Source organism: Empidonax traillii, unplaced genomic scaffold (assembly GCF_003031625.1).
Source record: "Empidonax traillii isolate 1590-97213 ecotype Southwest subspecies unplaced genomic scaffold, ASM303162v1 scaffold196:size3368384, whole genome shotgun sequence".
Classification (NCBI taxonomy): Eukaryota; Metazoa; Chordata; class Aves; order Passeriformes; family Tyrannidae; genus Empidonax; species Empidonax traillii.
Window position 1 is genome coordinate 760693 of NW_020955389.1, and position 17856 is coordinate 778548.

The 17856-nt window shown below is 43.4% G+C and overlaps 1 protein-coding gene across 1 annotated transcript in view; it reads right to left on the minus strand.

The window, feature by feature from the left end:
- Nucleotides 1–309: 309 nt before the first annotated feature.
- Nucleotides 310–17856, minus strand: part of RIPOR2 (RHO family interacting cell polarization regulator 2) — a 68169-nt gene continuing 50622 nt past the window's right edge. The window contains 11 exon segments of the mRNA XM_027886865.1: nt 310–1901; nt 1903–1937; nt 4201–4291; nt 5916–5999; nt 7460–7662; nt 8691–8849; nt 9864–10025; nt 10930–11065; nt 12477–12645; nt 14373–14557; nt 17146–17835. Coding sequence (XP_027742666.1) covers nt 1596–1901; nt 1903–1937; nt 4201–4291; nt 5916–5999; nt 7460–7662; nt 8691–8849; nt 9864–10025; nt 10930–11065; nt 12477–12645; nt 14373–14557; nt 17146–17835 — 2220 coding nt within the window. The 3' untranslated portion in view covers nt 310–1595.

Genomic DNA, 17856 nt, shown 5'->3' on the forward strand with positions numbered 1-17856 from the left:
GCTTTAGCTCTGTCGTCCATACGCAGTTCTGCGTTCCCTGAGCTGTGTGCTGTAAACCTCGATGTTTGTAAGAGGAGAAGGAATGTCTTCTGTTTGAGGAGATTCTGTCTTCACAGAAGGGAAGAGTAATCAGCAGAAGTTTGGTAACAATCCTGGAGCCTCTTCAGCATATTTCTGCTAGACCCTGTAGAACCTTTCTTGATAAGTATCTTGAATGATACACAAAACTGGTTTGCTCTGAACTTAAACTATGAGCGTGACATTGGAGAGGCTGCTTATGGAAAGAGTGACTATACATATGGATTGATGTGCTTAGTAATTAAAAAATAATCTTTATTATAACTTAAATGTGATAGGAAATATGGTGAGTACAAATGCCACAAAACTAAAAGAAAAAAACTGAAAAAAAAAAACAATGCAGAGGTTGATACAAAAAGACACTTTGAAGGGATTCAACTGATGGGACAAGTGTGGTATAAAAACCGTAACATGGCTATTTCACCTTCTGCAAAAAGAGTTTATATTGCTCAGTAAACAAGTAAGCATTTTGCACTGTACAAAATGTACTTCTTTAATTAAAGGAAGAATATATATATTTATAAATATACAGATATGTACACTCTTGTAACATTCACAGTAAAAAAACCAAACAAAAATGACCCCTGCCTGCCAACGTGTTTGGCTCACAAGGTTTCCTTTTGATGTGAATTGTTTGCAATATTTTCTATGTCGTCTATGCAAATTTGGATACTTCAATTGACATCTAAATAGCATTTCATGCATAATGAACACAGTACAGGAACACTCTTCTGTTAATTTCTATTCATCTCCTCTGTTAACTTAAGGCTTGTAATCAACAGTTTGAAACACTCACTGTCTTTCATCCTTGCAGTGCAGGGAGGAGAGGTGCATTCACTTCTCCCTCTGTTTATTATTGCCTCCCAGGTCCACTTTAGTTTGTTCTAGTTCTTTATATTGAAATCACTCTATAGAAACTATGATCCACTAATTAGAGTGTATGAAATCCAATCCTGCCTGCGACTTACAGGAGAAAATGGCTTGGGGAACTTGTGCAATTAGCTGTATTCACTCCTTCTCAGAATAAATAAATGCACTTTACCTTTTCATTTAATTTTTAGAAACCTACGTGATTGTTTAGTTCCCCCTCACAAATCTCTGGGTTAATGATAGTTTGTTGCTGGAGGGCAAGAGAAAGGGAATAAAAGACCAGTGGAGGCATTCAGAATGAGTCACCAAAGTGACACCTCCCAGGGTTTACATCATGCTGTTTGTGGAGGCAAAACTTGAAGAAACTTGCTCTCTATTTCATTACTGAGATGCAACTGAGAAAGCTGAGCAGCATTTCCTGCCACTGGAGTGTTGCTGGGGACCCTCTTGAAGGGAGAGCTGCTTTGCAGTCCTGCTCAGGTGGCCTCCTGATTGTCCTTGTTAGATACGGTATCGCACACCTCAAGCTTTCACAACAATTTCAAGGAAGTAAATATAACAGGAAAATATATGAAGATGCCAAATTCTAAAAACCTCGCAGGACTTTGCTGAGGCTGAATAACTGCAATTACATTACTTGTTATGAATCAGTCGAGAAGGTATTGTTCCTCAGGTGTTCCATCCAACTGTTCCATCATGAGCTGCAACGAGGAGCCAATAGGAACCCTTAAGCTGGATTTTAGATTTTGCTTTTCCTTAAGAAGTCTGTAAATTGCTACTTTTGGGAACACTTTTAGAATACTTCGAAGTTTTCCTCCTGCTCCCCACACTGAAGTGCAGCTCCATCCTACTTTAAAACCTGTTAAATATAAGCAGGTTCTTTTCCATCTAAAAAGCTGTGGCAGCTTCAGTTCCACGGCGGCTTCCAACTTTAACAAATTCCCTGGGAAATTTGTCCAGCTGTTCATATGCCAGTCTCCCATCTTCACCTGAATGCAAAATGTTAAAGCATAATAATGTATTACTTCATTGCCCTATAACATTTTAAATACTGGGTTCTCTGCTGTTAGAAAGTAGTGATTTGCCAGTAACTTCTTGCCCTTCTTAAAAATTTATCTTGTTGAAAGCAATTTCAGAAATTACTTGGCAAATCAAACATGTTCTGATTGTTCAATTTTTTTTTTTTTTTTTTAAATTTTCTCAGGTAATTTGCTTGGTTCTTTAAAGCAAAAGAGCAGCACATGTGGCTTGCATAATTAGAAGACAGTATCTGTACACTTGTCTAACTGAATGACCTAAAGTACTTGTCTCAACTGCAGTTATGATATACTTGAGGCAGATGATATTTATCCACTTCTACCTTGGACAACACAAAGCTGTGATGGACTGAAATGTTAATGTTTTAAACGTTGTCAAAATCATAAAAAGCCTTTTTGTCAAACTGCAAGAACCCCTCCCCTCATCCCCACCCTCTGGAATATGCCTCCTGATTGGAATTTGGACTGTGACAGGGAACTGTGACAGGATAAGACTATTGTCTAATTATCTCAGGTTTGAAGAGAAGTAAACAAGGCTTATCAAGTGGTGGAAGAGAAGGGGTCTGGGTGTGTGATGGTGAAATCTCTCCACACCAAACAGAGTAACCTCCCCACTCCTTCCCTCCGGAAAGACCATGGACACACAGGACATTCACGTGAGAGGCAGCTGAGAAGGGTCATAAACCATCAAAGACCCTCAAAGCGTCCCCTGGAGTCATTCCTGGGGCCTTCTACCACCAGAGGACTGCAGGTGATCCAAGTGAGGCAACAAATCCAGAGCCTGTCGCAAGAGAGCGCAAAGCTTCCCCCCACCACTGCCACCAGGAGAGGGGCCTAGGCTTCTCCTGGACGAATATTAATCCATTGGACACTATGATTTGCAGGACCCTCACCACCAAGAAGGCTAGAAGTAGACCCATGAGAAGCCACCTGGTCCACAGAGTGGTGATACATTTTCTATTTTAATCTCTCACTCTCTTTCTTTCCCCCCTCCTTCCTTTCTTCTATTTCTTTCTCTCTCTTTCTCTGCCTCACATCTACTACTAAATAAAATCCATACTATTGGCTTCGGCATATGGTCTCATTTGCACATTAATTCAGGCAGAGGCATTTCTAGTAATTTCTAATATTTATTTACTGGATCGTAACAAAAGTTTATCCACTTCTTACTTCCTGGCACTTTAAAGAAGTGAGTCTATCCTCATCTTTACTTATATACTGCTGAAAAAGAGGAAATAGTATATTTGCTAAATGTTTGTGTCTCTCAAACCCTTTTTTCTTAGGTACTGTCATCTATATGCATCTTCATGAAGACAGCATTGAGTCTTGTTGAATTAGCCGTTAGGAACCAAAATGGTCTCTGTATGTTGTCTAGAAAAATGACACAACAATCTCTCAGAGTGAAAGTGTCCCTGGGCTAGCTGTTTTATAACCTGAGCAATAACATATCCAACAGCAGAGTGAATTCCTGCTGAACTGGTGAATGAAAGAGAGTATATTTTAGTTTGTGTAACTAAAATCACACATGGACATACCCCCCCGTGAGACAGAAATTCATGCCTAGCCTAAAGGGCAGAAAAATACCATTTTTCTGTGCCACCAAAGTACTGGTGCCCGGAAACTGTGCAGCCACACTTGCAGTTGCATACTGCTAATGCAGCTAAATTACAGGTTAATGAACAGGGTGTTCTGTTGTCTCAAAGACAAATGAGGGTCAGCGCATGGTGGTTGAGATACTGTGTGAAGGAGGACTTGCAGACTAGGGTCTGTGCAAACAAACATATAAAGGTAATTTAGATTAAATGAACAACTGACAGTGCTAATGGCACATGAGAGTATGACTATGGCACTACAGGGGTGATAGGAGGGGATCCCCAAAAGAAGGGTGTATAAGACACAGCAGACACTGTGCTGGTCTTGACTCCGCAAGGCTACTATGTTTTCAAATTCATTATCAATTTTTTTCTGTTTCTCAACTTCGCCTTTGCTATTCTTCCTTTTCTACTTCCCCCTCCAGACTCACACAATTCAATTTCTGTCTTCTGGTTTGTTTTCAAACTGAATTATTTTTAAGAATTTATATTTTCTAACCTGTTCGAGTCTCTGCGTAAAGTTTTGTTTCAATTTGGAGTATCACATTTGCATAACTCAGGTGTCTTACACATTTCACTGTTAAAAAATAAAATTAAATACTGCTCCAAACCAGGCAACTCACCAAGGGAGAGCAGGGTTTCAGACGCCACTTTTCTGATCTCTTCATTGTCAGACTGGCAGAGTGTGACCAGCATTTTAATGCTCTCAGTAGCCTGGGAAGTGCAAAAAGAACCACATTAGCACCACACAGTACGCTCTAGGTTTTTTTCACAGCCTTGCATGGAAATAACCATCCTCTGTATTGTCCTTCCTACTCCAAGGGAAGGGGGCCTTGGTGGAGACACAAGGAATGGGGTTTCCATGATGGGAAGCATTTGGAGAAGTCACATTTTCTGCTGTCAGTGTGGACCCTTTCTAATTTTTCTCCCCTGTGCACTACATACATAATCCTGGCTGACCAGCTCTGTACCAGCTCTGTTCTGCAGCTTCTGACTGTAGGATGGGTGATGGGCTTTGGGCCAAGGCCATAAAACTGCCAAAGCAAGGGTGTAGCAAGGAGACAAACAGGAGACAGGGATCTAGGGAATGAGTTTCACACAGATCATGTCAAACCTGGTAGGTCTGAGAAGGCTGCTTTTGCCAGCCCAGCTGTGTCTACAGGGACGCTGGCCAGCCCAGTCACTTCACTGCAGGCTCCTCACCAACACCTGCACTCATTTCCACACCAACATTTCTACACTTTCGCCTTGCCTTTGCTATTTTGGGTAGAAAGCAAGGAATAATCCTGTTCTTTGCTACAAAAATGTCAGGTCTTTGGGGAGAGCAGCTGCCATAGTATCTCTGGCAGGCTATTTAATACAACAAGAAGGGAGATGAGTAAAAGGAAGGGCAAACGATGATACTTTCCCTCAGTTGCTTCTTTTTCCCCAGCAGTTGCCATTCTCACTGTTCAAGACACATCGAAGCCACACCGCTCAGGTAAAAAAGCGTCTAGCTCCAGTTCCCACCACTGATACCTATTCTTGAGTTTTCCTGAGTGATCAAAAACTCCACTGCAAACCTGCATGCAGCCAAGGTGTAATGTCCCTCACCATTGCCTCTCAGGGATGCCTCCAGCATCTCGTTTAAGGGAGAAGTTTTTTATATTTAAACAATATCGGATTACGTATTGGATGGCATCAGTTGTGACTGGGATGAAGTTACATTTTGGAGCTGTCTTCTTCAGGGAGAAGTCAGTCTACAGTGGGTCTGTCTCATGGAACCCATTTTTTGCCCCAGTGTCCCATACTAGTGGGTGGCTGCTGTTTCTCATGGCTCTATACAGCAAAAACAAAAGTGCATTTTACTGTCCTGCCATAAGCTGGAGTGCAAAGATAGTATCAGATGCTAGCTGAAGCTGTAGTGCCCAGATGTACCAGTTATTTGTCATAAAACAAGCTGTGACCTTTGTATCTCTCTTTGGCTACTGCAATCCACATGCATTATAATTTTATCCTGTGAAAGGATGTTTTTCATCCTCCTCAGTCAATACTCTATGGATGAATATTTTTTTCTCTGTGATGTGGAACTAAGTCTCCTGAAGTCAATATGAGAGGGAGGAAAAGATGGTATGTGAAAGATAAACTCAGCCATTGTCACAGAGCCCGGGTGTTTGTGCAACGAAGCTTGTAAACCATTCCCAAACAGCATGGTATCTGAGAAAGATGGAGTGCAGCAATGCAAACCAGAAACACTACTGCTGCTGTTACTGCAATTTCTGGTTTTGATGTTTATACCTATCAAATGTCTTTTCTTCAAAGTAAAGTCAAGTGCCACAGTGAATTCCTTGTCTCTTACCTTGAGGTATCTTAGAGCCAAGCAAGCTGCTTTCTGCAGCTGGAGGTTGGGCTGGGTTAGTGCTTCACAGTAATAAATCAAGGCCTGAAAACAGATAAAGGAGAATACCAATGAGAATGTTTTTGCCTTTGTAGAGCAGAAGAATGGAGCATGGAGGTATTCTTACCCTACTAAAAGGTGAGCAACTGCAACCTTCCTCCCTGTTGTTCCTGACAGCTACAGTTAACAGGGTTGGATAATTCCCTCCAATAGATCCATGCCAGGCCAGTAGTCATAACTTAGCAGTCTCAGGCCAGCTTTTGGTGAGGAAAAGTTCATGTTAAAGTGAGACCCACAATATGTCACCCTTGAAGGCCTTTCACCATACATCACCATGGGCCTAGGAGTCTAAAAATCTGAAGAGCTGACTGTTGAGATGGTCTCTCTAACACACGGATGGTAATGAACAGGTCAGGATGTACCCCAGGAGACTTAATGATTACAAGTTTAGCATGAGCTGCTAGACCAGTGTACTGTTTGGCCCTAGAAATTAGAAGCTACTGCTGAGCAGCAAATCTCAGTGGCAGTCAGCTGTGCAGTGAACTCATCTGCAGCATAAAGCTGCACAATACCCTCAGAGAAGGCACACTAAGGTTCTTCCTGCAGGCAATGAACCAGGTATCAGCTAACCATGTCTTTTCCAGGAGGTGGTTATATTTTCCCTGAGATGCTGCCTCCATGAAGCTGGGGATGGAGAAGGCTGGTGTGAGATACTAAGAGGCTGCAAAAATGGAAGATGGAGTGGGAGGGTAGGCAAAGAGGGAACTAGGTTGACAGAGCAAAGCAGAAGCAAAGGGTTAGCTCCTTTTTGTCCTCCTGCCTTCCTTCTACCACTCTTTCTCTTCCAACTGCTTCCACTCTTTCTCTTTTCTTTTGCTCTTTCCTAACAGAGAACAAGAAGGATAGTAGGGAAAGATCTGCCGTGAAGGGGTAGAAGCCAATCCCTAATTTCTTCTTGCTCCTCCCTTCTTTCTAATTTCTGTGTTTAACCTGGCCCTGCTTGTTATTTTTGGTATCTGTGATAGACTCAAATCTTAGATCTCAAAGCTGAGCTGTGTTTGCCCAAGGCAGTCCATTCCCTCCAGAAATAGTGGGAAGTTCCACAGATGGCAGTCTCCTTTGAGAGAAAAAAATAAAATCTGAGACCTACATCTTTACATGTTGGTGATGCTGGAAACTGTTACCTTGAAGCCTTGGACTGAAGCCAAGTCTGAGACAGGGCAGTAGAAATGCTGAAGTGAGGAAGATAGCTGGAGAGCACAGCACTCAACATTTGCAGTTTTGGTTAGTATCTGTTTAGTGTAATGACAGGCAGAAGCAGACTGGCATAAAGACAGAAACAGACCTGCATATTTGCAGAAAGATTAGACAAGATATCCCTCTGGATCAGTTTAAATCAAGCTTGGGTAAGTTATTTTATATGCACAGATATTTGAGACACACAGGTAGAAAAAAAGTTAAGTGATACAGGTCTCTCATGCAACAGGAGATTTCCTGACACTTACCTTCTCCCTGAACTGCCTGTTTTCTGCAGTTGCTGTCAGAAGTGATGCCACAGTCTCACTGACTTCATTTTTATTTTCATTGAGAAGTAAAGCCAAAGCTCTCAAAACTTCCTGCTGTGGTGGAAGGTTATTGGAGTTTATTTTGGACACATTTTGCTGCAGTTTTCCATCTTTCACTGACTGCAGCACCTGAACCACAGACGCTGGAAGTGCAGGAGAAAGGTCCTTGTTACTTTATCCTCAGTATTTTTGATTGCTCATTTTATCACTAGCAATCCTCAATTTACACTATACACACAAAAGACATGAAAAAGATCCCCATCTGAGCAACTGTAACATTACAGTGTGTCTGCATAGGGAATTGTCTGGGCTTTAAGTTGGGCTGGTTTCTCCAATGATCAGAGGAGGAGGAGATGAGTAGATGAGCTCTGTGGGACAGTGCAGCACTCACATCTACCCAGAGCTAAGAGTCTACTTGTCAAATCTTCACTGCTCTCTGCAGGAAGATGTAAATTGTCCCTGTAACAAGTGAAACCTAATATCCTTGTCAGTGTATTGACTTTCAGAGCATATTTATGAGAGCTTTTCCTAGGCATACTGATGTCTGCCACCAAGAGCCAGAGCTAATGTGTTTCAGAGGTGGGCTGAAATACCTCGTTCCTTTCGTGTTTTTGAGCAAAAGTTACATAGTATGCCCAAACAAAAAGGAAAACTAGGCAAGGTTCCTCAAACTCCCTCTTAAACAGAGAAAACTTGGCTTGCCAGAGGCTGCAGTCTAGCACACTTTGTGAAGCGCCTTCTTCTCTCTTTAGCTCTTGGTGGCAGAGCCTGCAAAACACTGAAGTGCTATGATCCCCTGGCTCCTGAGAATTGCTCAGCACTTTACAAGGTGTCTCCATAACAGATGATGAAAGACCAAAACATCATCCAAGCTGTGGGCCCAGAAAACTTCCCAGACCACCACCATCAGCCATTTCCTAAAAAACAGTGCTTTCAACATAGTTTTTTTCCCATTTGAATATGGAAATAGAAATGACTGAGGGTCTATCTGCATCAGGTCCTTTCCCTTGACACGTACAACCATTCAGGTGCATTCACACTTACTAGCCAGGGCACTTCTTGGTGCCTTTGTGCCTTTCCCTCCTCCTTTTGTAAAATCAGCCTCAGAGCTGAACTGCTGTGTGCAGAGCTCAGAAGGACACAATTAGCCAGAAGAATTTATATACCCTACCTTCTTTTGCGAGCTGTAGCAAATAACTTCCAAGGTCATTAACACTGTGGCAGGCAAAATAGTTGTAATACTGAAAGACGGTAATGATCTCGGAGGACATGCTGGAGTAGAGGACAGGTTCCGTCCGGTCCAGGATCTGAGAGACCAGGATCCTGAAGACTGCAAGCAGCCATGGACAAAGGGTCAGGTTAGTAGGAGCAAAAGGTGCTGGCAAAATGCCACAGTACACTTCAAAACCAGAAAGAACGAACTGTATCCGCAAATCCAGATGCTTCCCAATGTTTCTAACCACAGCTGGGGTTAGGTGAGAAGCTAGACTGACCTTCCCCCTGTCTAGGTCTCATAGCAGAGGACGTCTTTGTAAGGATGAACCTCGGCCAGTTTATGGATGGCTAGTGCAGCTTCCTATCCAATCAACACAACATCATTTCTACCCAAACGATATCCTGAATCACTAAACACCTTTCCACATGCACTGCCAGTTACATCTCTGCAATGCCTCTGAGGTAGGGAGACGTGCACAGAGGCAGGATTTGGCTTTGCTGCTTTTTATGTTCCTGCGTGAGCATGTGGCATCCAGAAAGCAAGTCTGAGGCACTGTCTGTGAGAGCTGGAGCATGGAGCAGAAAGGAGAACACTGCCCTGGGTAGGCATCTGCAATGCAGGTGCCAACACCTGAGCAGGTCAGCCTACATCCCCGTAGGTCCAAAGGAGACCTACTCAGTAGAGCTGGAGTTTGAGATGTGGTACATCCCACTCCAGACAGGAATCTGTGCTCAGACAAACTCACTTGAATGTGGATTAATTTCATTCTAGTGCACTGTAATGGAGCATGATCATTATGTAGATACAAAAAATGAAGTGTGAGGATTCCTACTTCATTGAATCATTTACAAACCTGTGTTTGTGAATAGACTTACTTTCTGACTAGGTCATAAACCTTAAAATAGTATTTACTTTTCTGTTTCTGCCTTTTTCTCCTATTATAATCTGATTATTTTGGGCCAAAACTGTTTCAGGCGTTGTAGCACTAGTTTTCAAATGAGGTCTTGGAGCTGTGCCCAAACAGACCTCCAAGGAGTTGGAAAACAAAACAATGGAGATTGAATAAAGTCCAGTACACAACTGTTCTCCTTTTTGATGAGTGACACAATTTTTTGCAGCAGTTAGTACCTGTTTCTGCAAGTCCTGGACACTCCTCATTCACAGTGGTGGCAAAATTGATATCCAACTGCTTCATCATCTTGTCTGCAGATGTGTGATACACTCCTGAAGGGCCAGTACACTTCATCCAGAAAGCCAGAAGTGACAGTTTCTTGTGAAACTCTGGAATTGCTGGAGGAGAAGACAAAATGAACGATAAAACAAAGCCATGCTGAAAGCATCGACTTCCAGAAGAGAAAAGACCATAAGAGTGGAGGAAATCTCACCCTAGCCCACTGATGGACAGTTACTCTTAGCTGGGTTGGCCCATGCCATTACCTTCACAGAACATGACTGTGTGTTCACCTCAGGTTTGTAACACATTTTTTTCTCTTTCCCATGGTACATACGAGAAAATCTGTTCCAGATCCAGTTCTTGGCACTGATGTCCCATCCTTTTAAATACCAAAAAATACTAGGGGAATACTGCAAATGGTCTGCACAAGATTGATCCCTGTCCTAGCACTGCTCTGTGGCCTTGTGTAAGCCACTCAATTTTGTTTCAATTTTCTGATAAATACACCACGTTGTATTTAGCTATCCTGCCAAAGTGTTCAGGAGGGTGAGTAACTATGTGTTTGTCAGACTCTTCCAAGTATTAAAACAGATGCAACAACAAGAAAAATAACTAAATAATTCAACGTAGAGATGACTAAAAATGAAAATTTTCAAGGAGTTCCCTCTGATAGTGTAAGGCAGATCCTGCCTTTCCTCAGGAAAGAAGGGTGGAGGAATTTGGCTTTTCAGAGGTGGCAACATCCCTACCCCACCACTGACATCTATTCATCCTCTGCACATCAAGCAGGATAAGAAGTCCTTTCTCTTCTCACCTGCTTATTTCTGGATACCAGTGTCGAACACAGATGTAGATGGCACCTGCGTGGCTGTGGTGACTGCTACACCTACTGGTAACCCTGAGTCTGTCCTTCCCACAGCGGCAGCTCTGCAGCGATGGTGAGCTCTGCACAGTGACTACTTCAGCAGGCGTGCATGCCCAAACCCTTTCCACAAGGAAAGGCCCTAAACTGTCTCTTACCATCAGTAAGAGAGGTGATGTTTCCCAAGTTCTCAGTGCTGATCTCCGCAATATTCTCCATCACGAGGATCTGCCTGGACAGCTTATCCAGGAGGTCTCTTGTCACAAACGGTGTTTTACTGGAGAACACAATTTGCTGGTGAAGATAAATGGGCAGAGAGGAAAATGAGTCATTGAAAGAAAAAAAAAACCCAGCCTCAGAAGAAAACAAAAACCTCTAAAACACTTAATGTGAAATAGCAAATTCATTGCCTGGAACCACAAGATCTCCTTAACTTATAAAGTTTTTTGTCTGGAATATTTTATGGTCCTGGTTGATACGCATTGGTGCTTACAACTTTAACATCTACATCCAGACCCAGACACTTGAGTATCCAAGCACCCATTCGCATAAGTAATTTCTGTTTTTCCCACTCTGCAATGCTAAAGAAACCCATCATCAAAAGCCTTAAAGCCACAAAAGAATATTAGTCTGAATTTTGCATAACACAGGCCATGGCAGACCACAGGTTGCTCTTTTTTCACTACATTTCAGCTCTGATCATCTACTCAGGTGCCTTTGTTAATGTGCTGCTTTCTCCTTGCTAATACCCCCTGGTGCTGACATCTGCATTTTCTTCAGCAGTTCTTGTAAATATTGTTCATATCAAATCTGCTCTGTGTGTGAACATAGTTCAGGCTTGACTCCCCCAGATGCATACTTACAGTGTACTCTTGCATTTAAACCAAACCCCTCCCTTTTTCTCATACTTTTGAGTCAGCAGAGTGTCCAGAACACCACCAAGAGTGCTGGAATCAGGTTTACTCTGTATTGCTTCACTGGGCCTTTGGGAAAATAATAATATCTAAGATGGAAGAGTGAATAACTGTAAAGCAGATGTTGCAGCATGTTTTGATTCATCAGGAAAACCCTGATGCCCTCTCTTACTGGAGGTTTGAAGTCATATTTGCTATGCATGGGCTCTGAAAAAAAAAACCTACAAAAACTCCCCTCCAGTAAGTTATGAGTGTGAACTGACAAGTTTGATGTCCCAGAGGGGCTGTCATGTGCTGCCTTCATCATGTCTGTTGCAGACAATCTCTCTGCCTCACATGTAGAAATTAATTTCTGTTCTTGAACACTGCAGCCTCAGCTGAGACTCAGTTAAACAGAGGGGACAGGGGCTTCTGTTTTACCTCTGAAGACGTGGGCTGCCTTAACTGGAGACCAGCCTCACTGAGGATCTCCCAGTGAAGCCAGCAGTTGTTTGTAACCCAGAGCAGGGGATGCCCCTGTCATCTGCTGCACTGCCCCTCAGTCCTTAAGGGCAGCTCCTGCAAAGTGCCCCGCAGTTCACATATTAGATGAACTCAAAAATGGGCCAGGATGGAAAAGACTGAGGCTCTTTTGCCTGGGGGTGGTCACCATCCTATCTCAGCATGGCATCTGTCCCAGCCCTGAGCTCCTGCTCCCACACAGTGCAGTGCTGACCTTGCCAGCTTGCTTGTACCCATGTTGCAGGCAGGCAATTTTAAAATATATGCCCCAAATGAGGCAGGCCTGGTACCTGAATGAGCTGGGTGCAATACTGCAAGTGCTTAACTATGGTTATATCGAGGCTGTCGTTCCCTGTGGTCAGGGGCAGAGGGCTGCCGGCCACGCTGGTGCCCACACCCGTGTCCTCGGTGAGAGCTTCGCTCAGGTGGCCTCTGGCTTCTGGGTGCTCTGTCCTGTAACTGAGGAGGGAGGGAGGAAGGAGGAGGTCAGTGCAGGGCCGACTGCTGCCACAGCAGACACACACACACGCACGCTCACACAGGGCGATGAGCAAAGAGCACGGCAGAAGAGCTGAAAGCAGCCAGAAACCTGGTGATGAACACCATCATATCACAGAGGATCAGTGCTGCCCTGGCTGGGGCAAGGAGGGATAAACCCACCAAGGGGACAGACTTGTCCCCTGACTGGTTTGCCTTGAGTGATGTGACACCCAGGCAAGCCTTGTTAACTCGTGGTTACTGCCCCTTGGTCGTGACAGCTTTCTCCCATCTGTTAATGAATCACCTGCCCAGTTGCTCTGGATTAAGCACCGTGACAATTTGTGCCACTCCTAGCACTGAGCTGCTAAGAACAGCTCTATGCTTTCCGTGTTCTCCTACTGCCAAATTTAAGGCTCATTGCAGAAGGAAAGGAAAACCACTGCTGAAGTAAGAGACATGATGTCTTCTTATGCTGTTTTAGGCACAATGCGTACAGCTTACTTTGCCAATTGTTTCTGCAAGAGCATAGAGTTAGTCTCACTGTGTTTTAAATCATTATTTCCAAGATTGTCTTGCTGTACAAATGGTCCTCCCCATGTTTAAATGCAAAGCCTGAGGTCAGTCCCAAGATGGCAAGTGTGTTTGGCTCCAAGTTCAGAAGTTTCAACACTTGCAATCTTTACACTGAGTCACACACTTACACATCTAAAAATGGAAGTGGGAATCTGTACTGTCTGGGGATGAGCCAGAGAGGAAAAAAAGCAATTTTCATTTCTACTTTAACTGGTTAAAGCTAGATCAGAGTGCCAGTTTAGCAAGCAACACAATTTCCCAAAGTTTTCTTCCCAAGTCTATTCTGGAAAGAGAACATGAGATGATGGGAACTGCATGGTAGGTGCTTGTTGCACTCAAAATTGCTTTAAGCAAGCTGAGAGTAGTATTGCTCCCTGGTTGGAAAGTGCAGGGTGTGAGGGAACAATGTTCTTTTCTTTTTTCCAGCTCTAGTGCCGCTTACGTGCCTGCTAGGCATCGTGTCAGCTCAAAGTATGCAAACATGCTTTTAGGATCTAATGATTGAAGCACAGCATCTTAAAGTCACACAGCAATGGCAGGCCACGGCACAAACACCACAGCTTTTTTGATTTTTGCTTCTTTTTTTTTTTTTTTTTTTTTTTTTTTTCTCAGAAAGACCAAAAGTGATGAAAGAAGGGCAGGTAACACGCAGGGCCATGAAGAGAGTACCAGTCATCACTCTTACATTCCAAAGGAAACCTACATCATGCTGCTTAAATCTGGCCCTGTGTTATTGTTACTGACAAGCTTAATCCACTGCAAAGACTCATTCGGCTAGAGAGAAAAGACAAAGGGAGGGGGGAAAAACCACAGAGGAATTAGTAATTACATCCAAGGAAGGCCAGGTCCAAACCTATGTCAAGGAAGAGGCTCTGCCAGTATTTATGTCAGCTTAATTTAATTTACCCTTTTCCTTTGAAGGACAAATTGCATATATTTGAACAGAGAAAAAAATGGTCCTGGAAGCTAAAGATTTTGAATGCAGCAGCCACAGGGAACCCTCTGACCCTATAAACTCATCAAGGATTAGTCAGTCTTCCTTGAATAAATTGTGCACCAGGATCCCCTGTTAGTAACAAAGAGCTAGGGTATCAGTTTGGCGTAAGCACAGCTGGCAGTTACTACAAACTTACCTATTCTTCTCAATCTCAGTATCTGAAAATACTGAGTCTGCACCTCCTCCACCATTACAAACCTCCACACCACCACCATCCTCATCATCAAAGTCAGAGGTGTTCAGGAAATCAAAGCTTTCTAAAGCACTTTCAACTGTTAGACTTAAACTGGAGGACCTGCTTCGGCTTACTGCTGGCTTGCACTGCAAAGGCAGAACGAACCAATGAAAACCCCAGATATTAGCTACTACTGAAAGATAAGAAAAAAAAATGATAAAGCTTAACACTTTCAAATTCTTAATTTTATTTTTAAAACTTCATTTTATTGGGTGTTTCATTTCAAGCCTTCATATTCATAGCATATACAATTAAAGCCTGAGAACTGGGAAAATCCTTCCATCCCTCCTCCCCTCCCCATCCTACCCACTCTCTCCCCCAAAAGGAAAACCCTCAAAGGCAAAATTCATTGTGTTTCATAGAAGTGTGAAGTATGTCTTGAATCCAAGTTTCGCAACTTTTGGTGTTCTCCAAAAGGAAAGGTGGCAATTAATGCAGTGGAAGTTTAAAGGGGAAGGTACAGTCCATAATTGCTGTTCTAGCTACAGAAGCCAGTTTATACATATCCAATGGCACTATCTGATTTATTCTAGATGTAACTCCAACAGACCTTAGCCAGGAATTAATTTGGATCCATATCTGCAGATTTACTAATGGAATGAGAGGACTTTCGTGGCCTTTGAAGCCAAATGGCTAATCAAGGAAAAGCCAATCAGGCATCAGATTCCTAGGTGACAGAGAAAGGCAATACTGTAATTCAGAAATTAACAGTGCTATAGAGGTGGGAAACCATCCCACCTTGCTGCTGGGAAGAAATGTAAAAGAAACCTTGCAGTTGTTGTTGGAAATATCAAAGGCCCTCGCCCCATGTGGCGGTTCATCCAGATATGCCCACAGAGTTGCTTTCAGGGTCACCCTGCAGGATCAGATGTAGCTTGAGGGATCATCTCCATTGGTTGGTTCAATGTCTTCAGTATCTTTCACACTACGTGATTATTTGATCAGAAGCAGCCATGAGCCAACAATGCCATTATATAAGCTGCATCCTCCAGTCCCAGGCAGGAGCCATGACTTTGTTTCAGCTTGTAGAAAGAAATGCAATGGCCTCTGAGTTCAGATTCAGCATCAGGTGGAGCTGAAGAGGGTTAGAGTTCTATTTCCAATTCATTTACACACAATACAAATGCAATGATGGTCATACATTTGCACTTACGATGACATCAGCTGATCAAATACATTTCCCAACACACATCTGTGACATGGGTGAGTGCTGTATCCCACGTCCTGTGCAGCACTGAAGGGTTAAGCTACCTTTTCCTTTAGGGTTGGTAGTTCAGCTTCTTCAAGCAAAAGCAAACAGCAATGTGTGGGCTTCTCCTTTTCTCTGCTCGTCTAATATGGCCAGGAGAGTTTTATTCTGCCACAGCTCAACCTTTTTTCGTGGAGAGCCCAGCATGGCTGCTGGTGATGCTGTGTCAGTCTGCAAGCTGAACAATGGGCGGCAAACACACCTTAACAGATCTGGAAGAGGCCTCCAACCCAAGTGTGCAGGAATCCTGTCTGCACACGTCCATCCTCTCTGCCCCCCCAACCCATATCCATCCGTTTGTAATTTCTGATCAAAGGAGTCTAAAGAAACAGTCTCCATTGTCCCTCTGCTGTTTGGATAGTTGACCTCTTTGTACAGGCTGCAGAGCAGCCATGAAGTTTGAAAGTGATTGTAATGGTACCTTTGTCTGCTTGAACCTCCTTGGAAAATAAATAATGCAAGAAACAGGGGCTGCAGGCTGTCAAAGAAAGCACTCAACTTAGAAAAGTACCATGTGGCTGTGAACCTCAATGGAAATAAGGAAGTTACAGAGTTTCTTTGTAAAAAGGTAATGCAGAAGAATAAATGCTTCCCTCCTTCCTCCTCAGCAGTGTTTTTTTTTGAATGATGAGACTTAAATGACTCTCAGGGCAAGTTGCATATGAATATGAAGCATCTGAAATGATTATTTCCCATATAATACCCTTTGCACAGTAATGCGTCATGAGTTATTATTCATGGGGGAGATACAAGTCACAGTGATCTGCTGTAAACATATTAACAATACACATGCAAATCCCTTTTCTTCTGATTTTCAGCATTTTCTCTCCATCCTGGTGTAATGACAGGATATCTCTCATTATAAAAATGGATGGGGGAAAAAGGAAAAGGCTTGGAAGAAGTCTAGGTGATGTGGGGATGGCAAGCTTCCCTGAGACTTGAGCTTTTCAATCTCTTTGGCAATTTAGAAAACTGAGCTTCTATGGCTACAAGGCCTGATCCTCAGCTGGCATAGTTTTGCACAGCTCCATGGAGTTCAGGAGTAATATGCTAAAGTACACCCAATTGAGGCTGTGACTCATAGATTTCAAAGGCAAGTGCCTGGCTATATTTGATCTCCAGTATGGCACAAGCAAAGGGTATAATTTAATTATACCTCTGCCACAGCACCTTTTTCTCTTTCCCCCGGGTTTTGATAAAAAGATCCATTGCTTGAGGATATAAGGCTACTATAAGCACATAACTGACAACAAAAGTTTAAAAATGCAACACTGTGAAAGGATGTTCAAAGTAGGAGCAAGTCTACTGCTACTGGGGGAATCTTACTATTCCCCCAAAAGCCTACTTTGATGTTTGCAAGTCAGGGTAGGAGATTCTACCTGCTCAGATTTTCTTTAGGGTAGCATTTTCTGAAAATGTACTCACTTTTAGGATGTCATCTAGATGCATCACCTCTTGGTCCAGGTCCTGAAACTCTTTATACTGCTCTTTATGCGGCTCAAGAGCTAAGAGAAGCCCTTGCAAGGCTTCTTCAATGCTTCCATCAAGATAAGACTTATATCCTTCTGATTCCCCACTAATTGATCCCTCACATGGCAGCCTCTCTGGGGTCAGGGGTGTCTCTGCTGATGTAAGCCTTTTAACCAGCTGCTTCGTGATGTTGCCCTCATAGGTATCCAGCTCCACAGGCTTGAGCTCTGAAACTTCATCCGTGTCCTGCAGGAGAGACACTGGGACGCTTGTTTCTATGAAGACGTGATCGCTTCCAGCATCAGAGGTTTTTTGGCAAACTTCAGGAGCTGCTCTCGGGGTGGTCTTGTTCTCAGCCACTGCTACCTCTCCCCGGGACGGCAGGTCCTTCGGCTCAGCGACAGAGTCTCTGCGGGAGTCACTGCTGCTACAGTCTAGGTTTGAGCTCTTGGAGGACTCCAGAGCTCGGTGCTGGGTGGGCGCCGCAGTGATGTCAGGGCTGGAGCTGACACGTGCAGAAGAGGACTCTGCTGAGTTGGCAGGGGGCACGGAGTCTTCATAAGGCAGGTCACCAAAAGTGAAGGAAAGAGGCCGCTTCTCAGTGGTCACTGTTCCGTTTTCAAAGACATCATCTGGCAAATTCGACTGAAAAGATAACAGAGATAA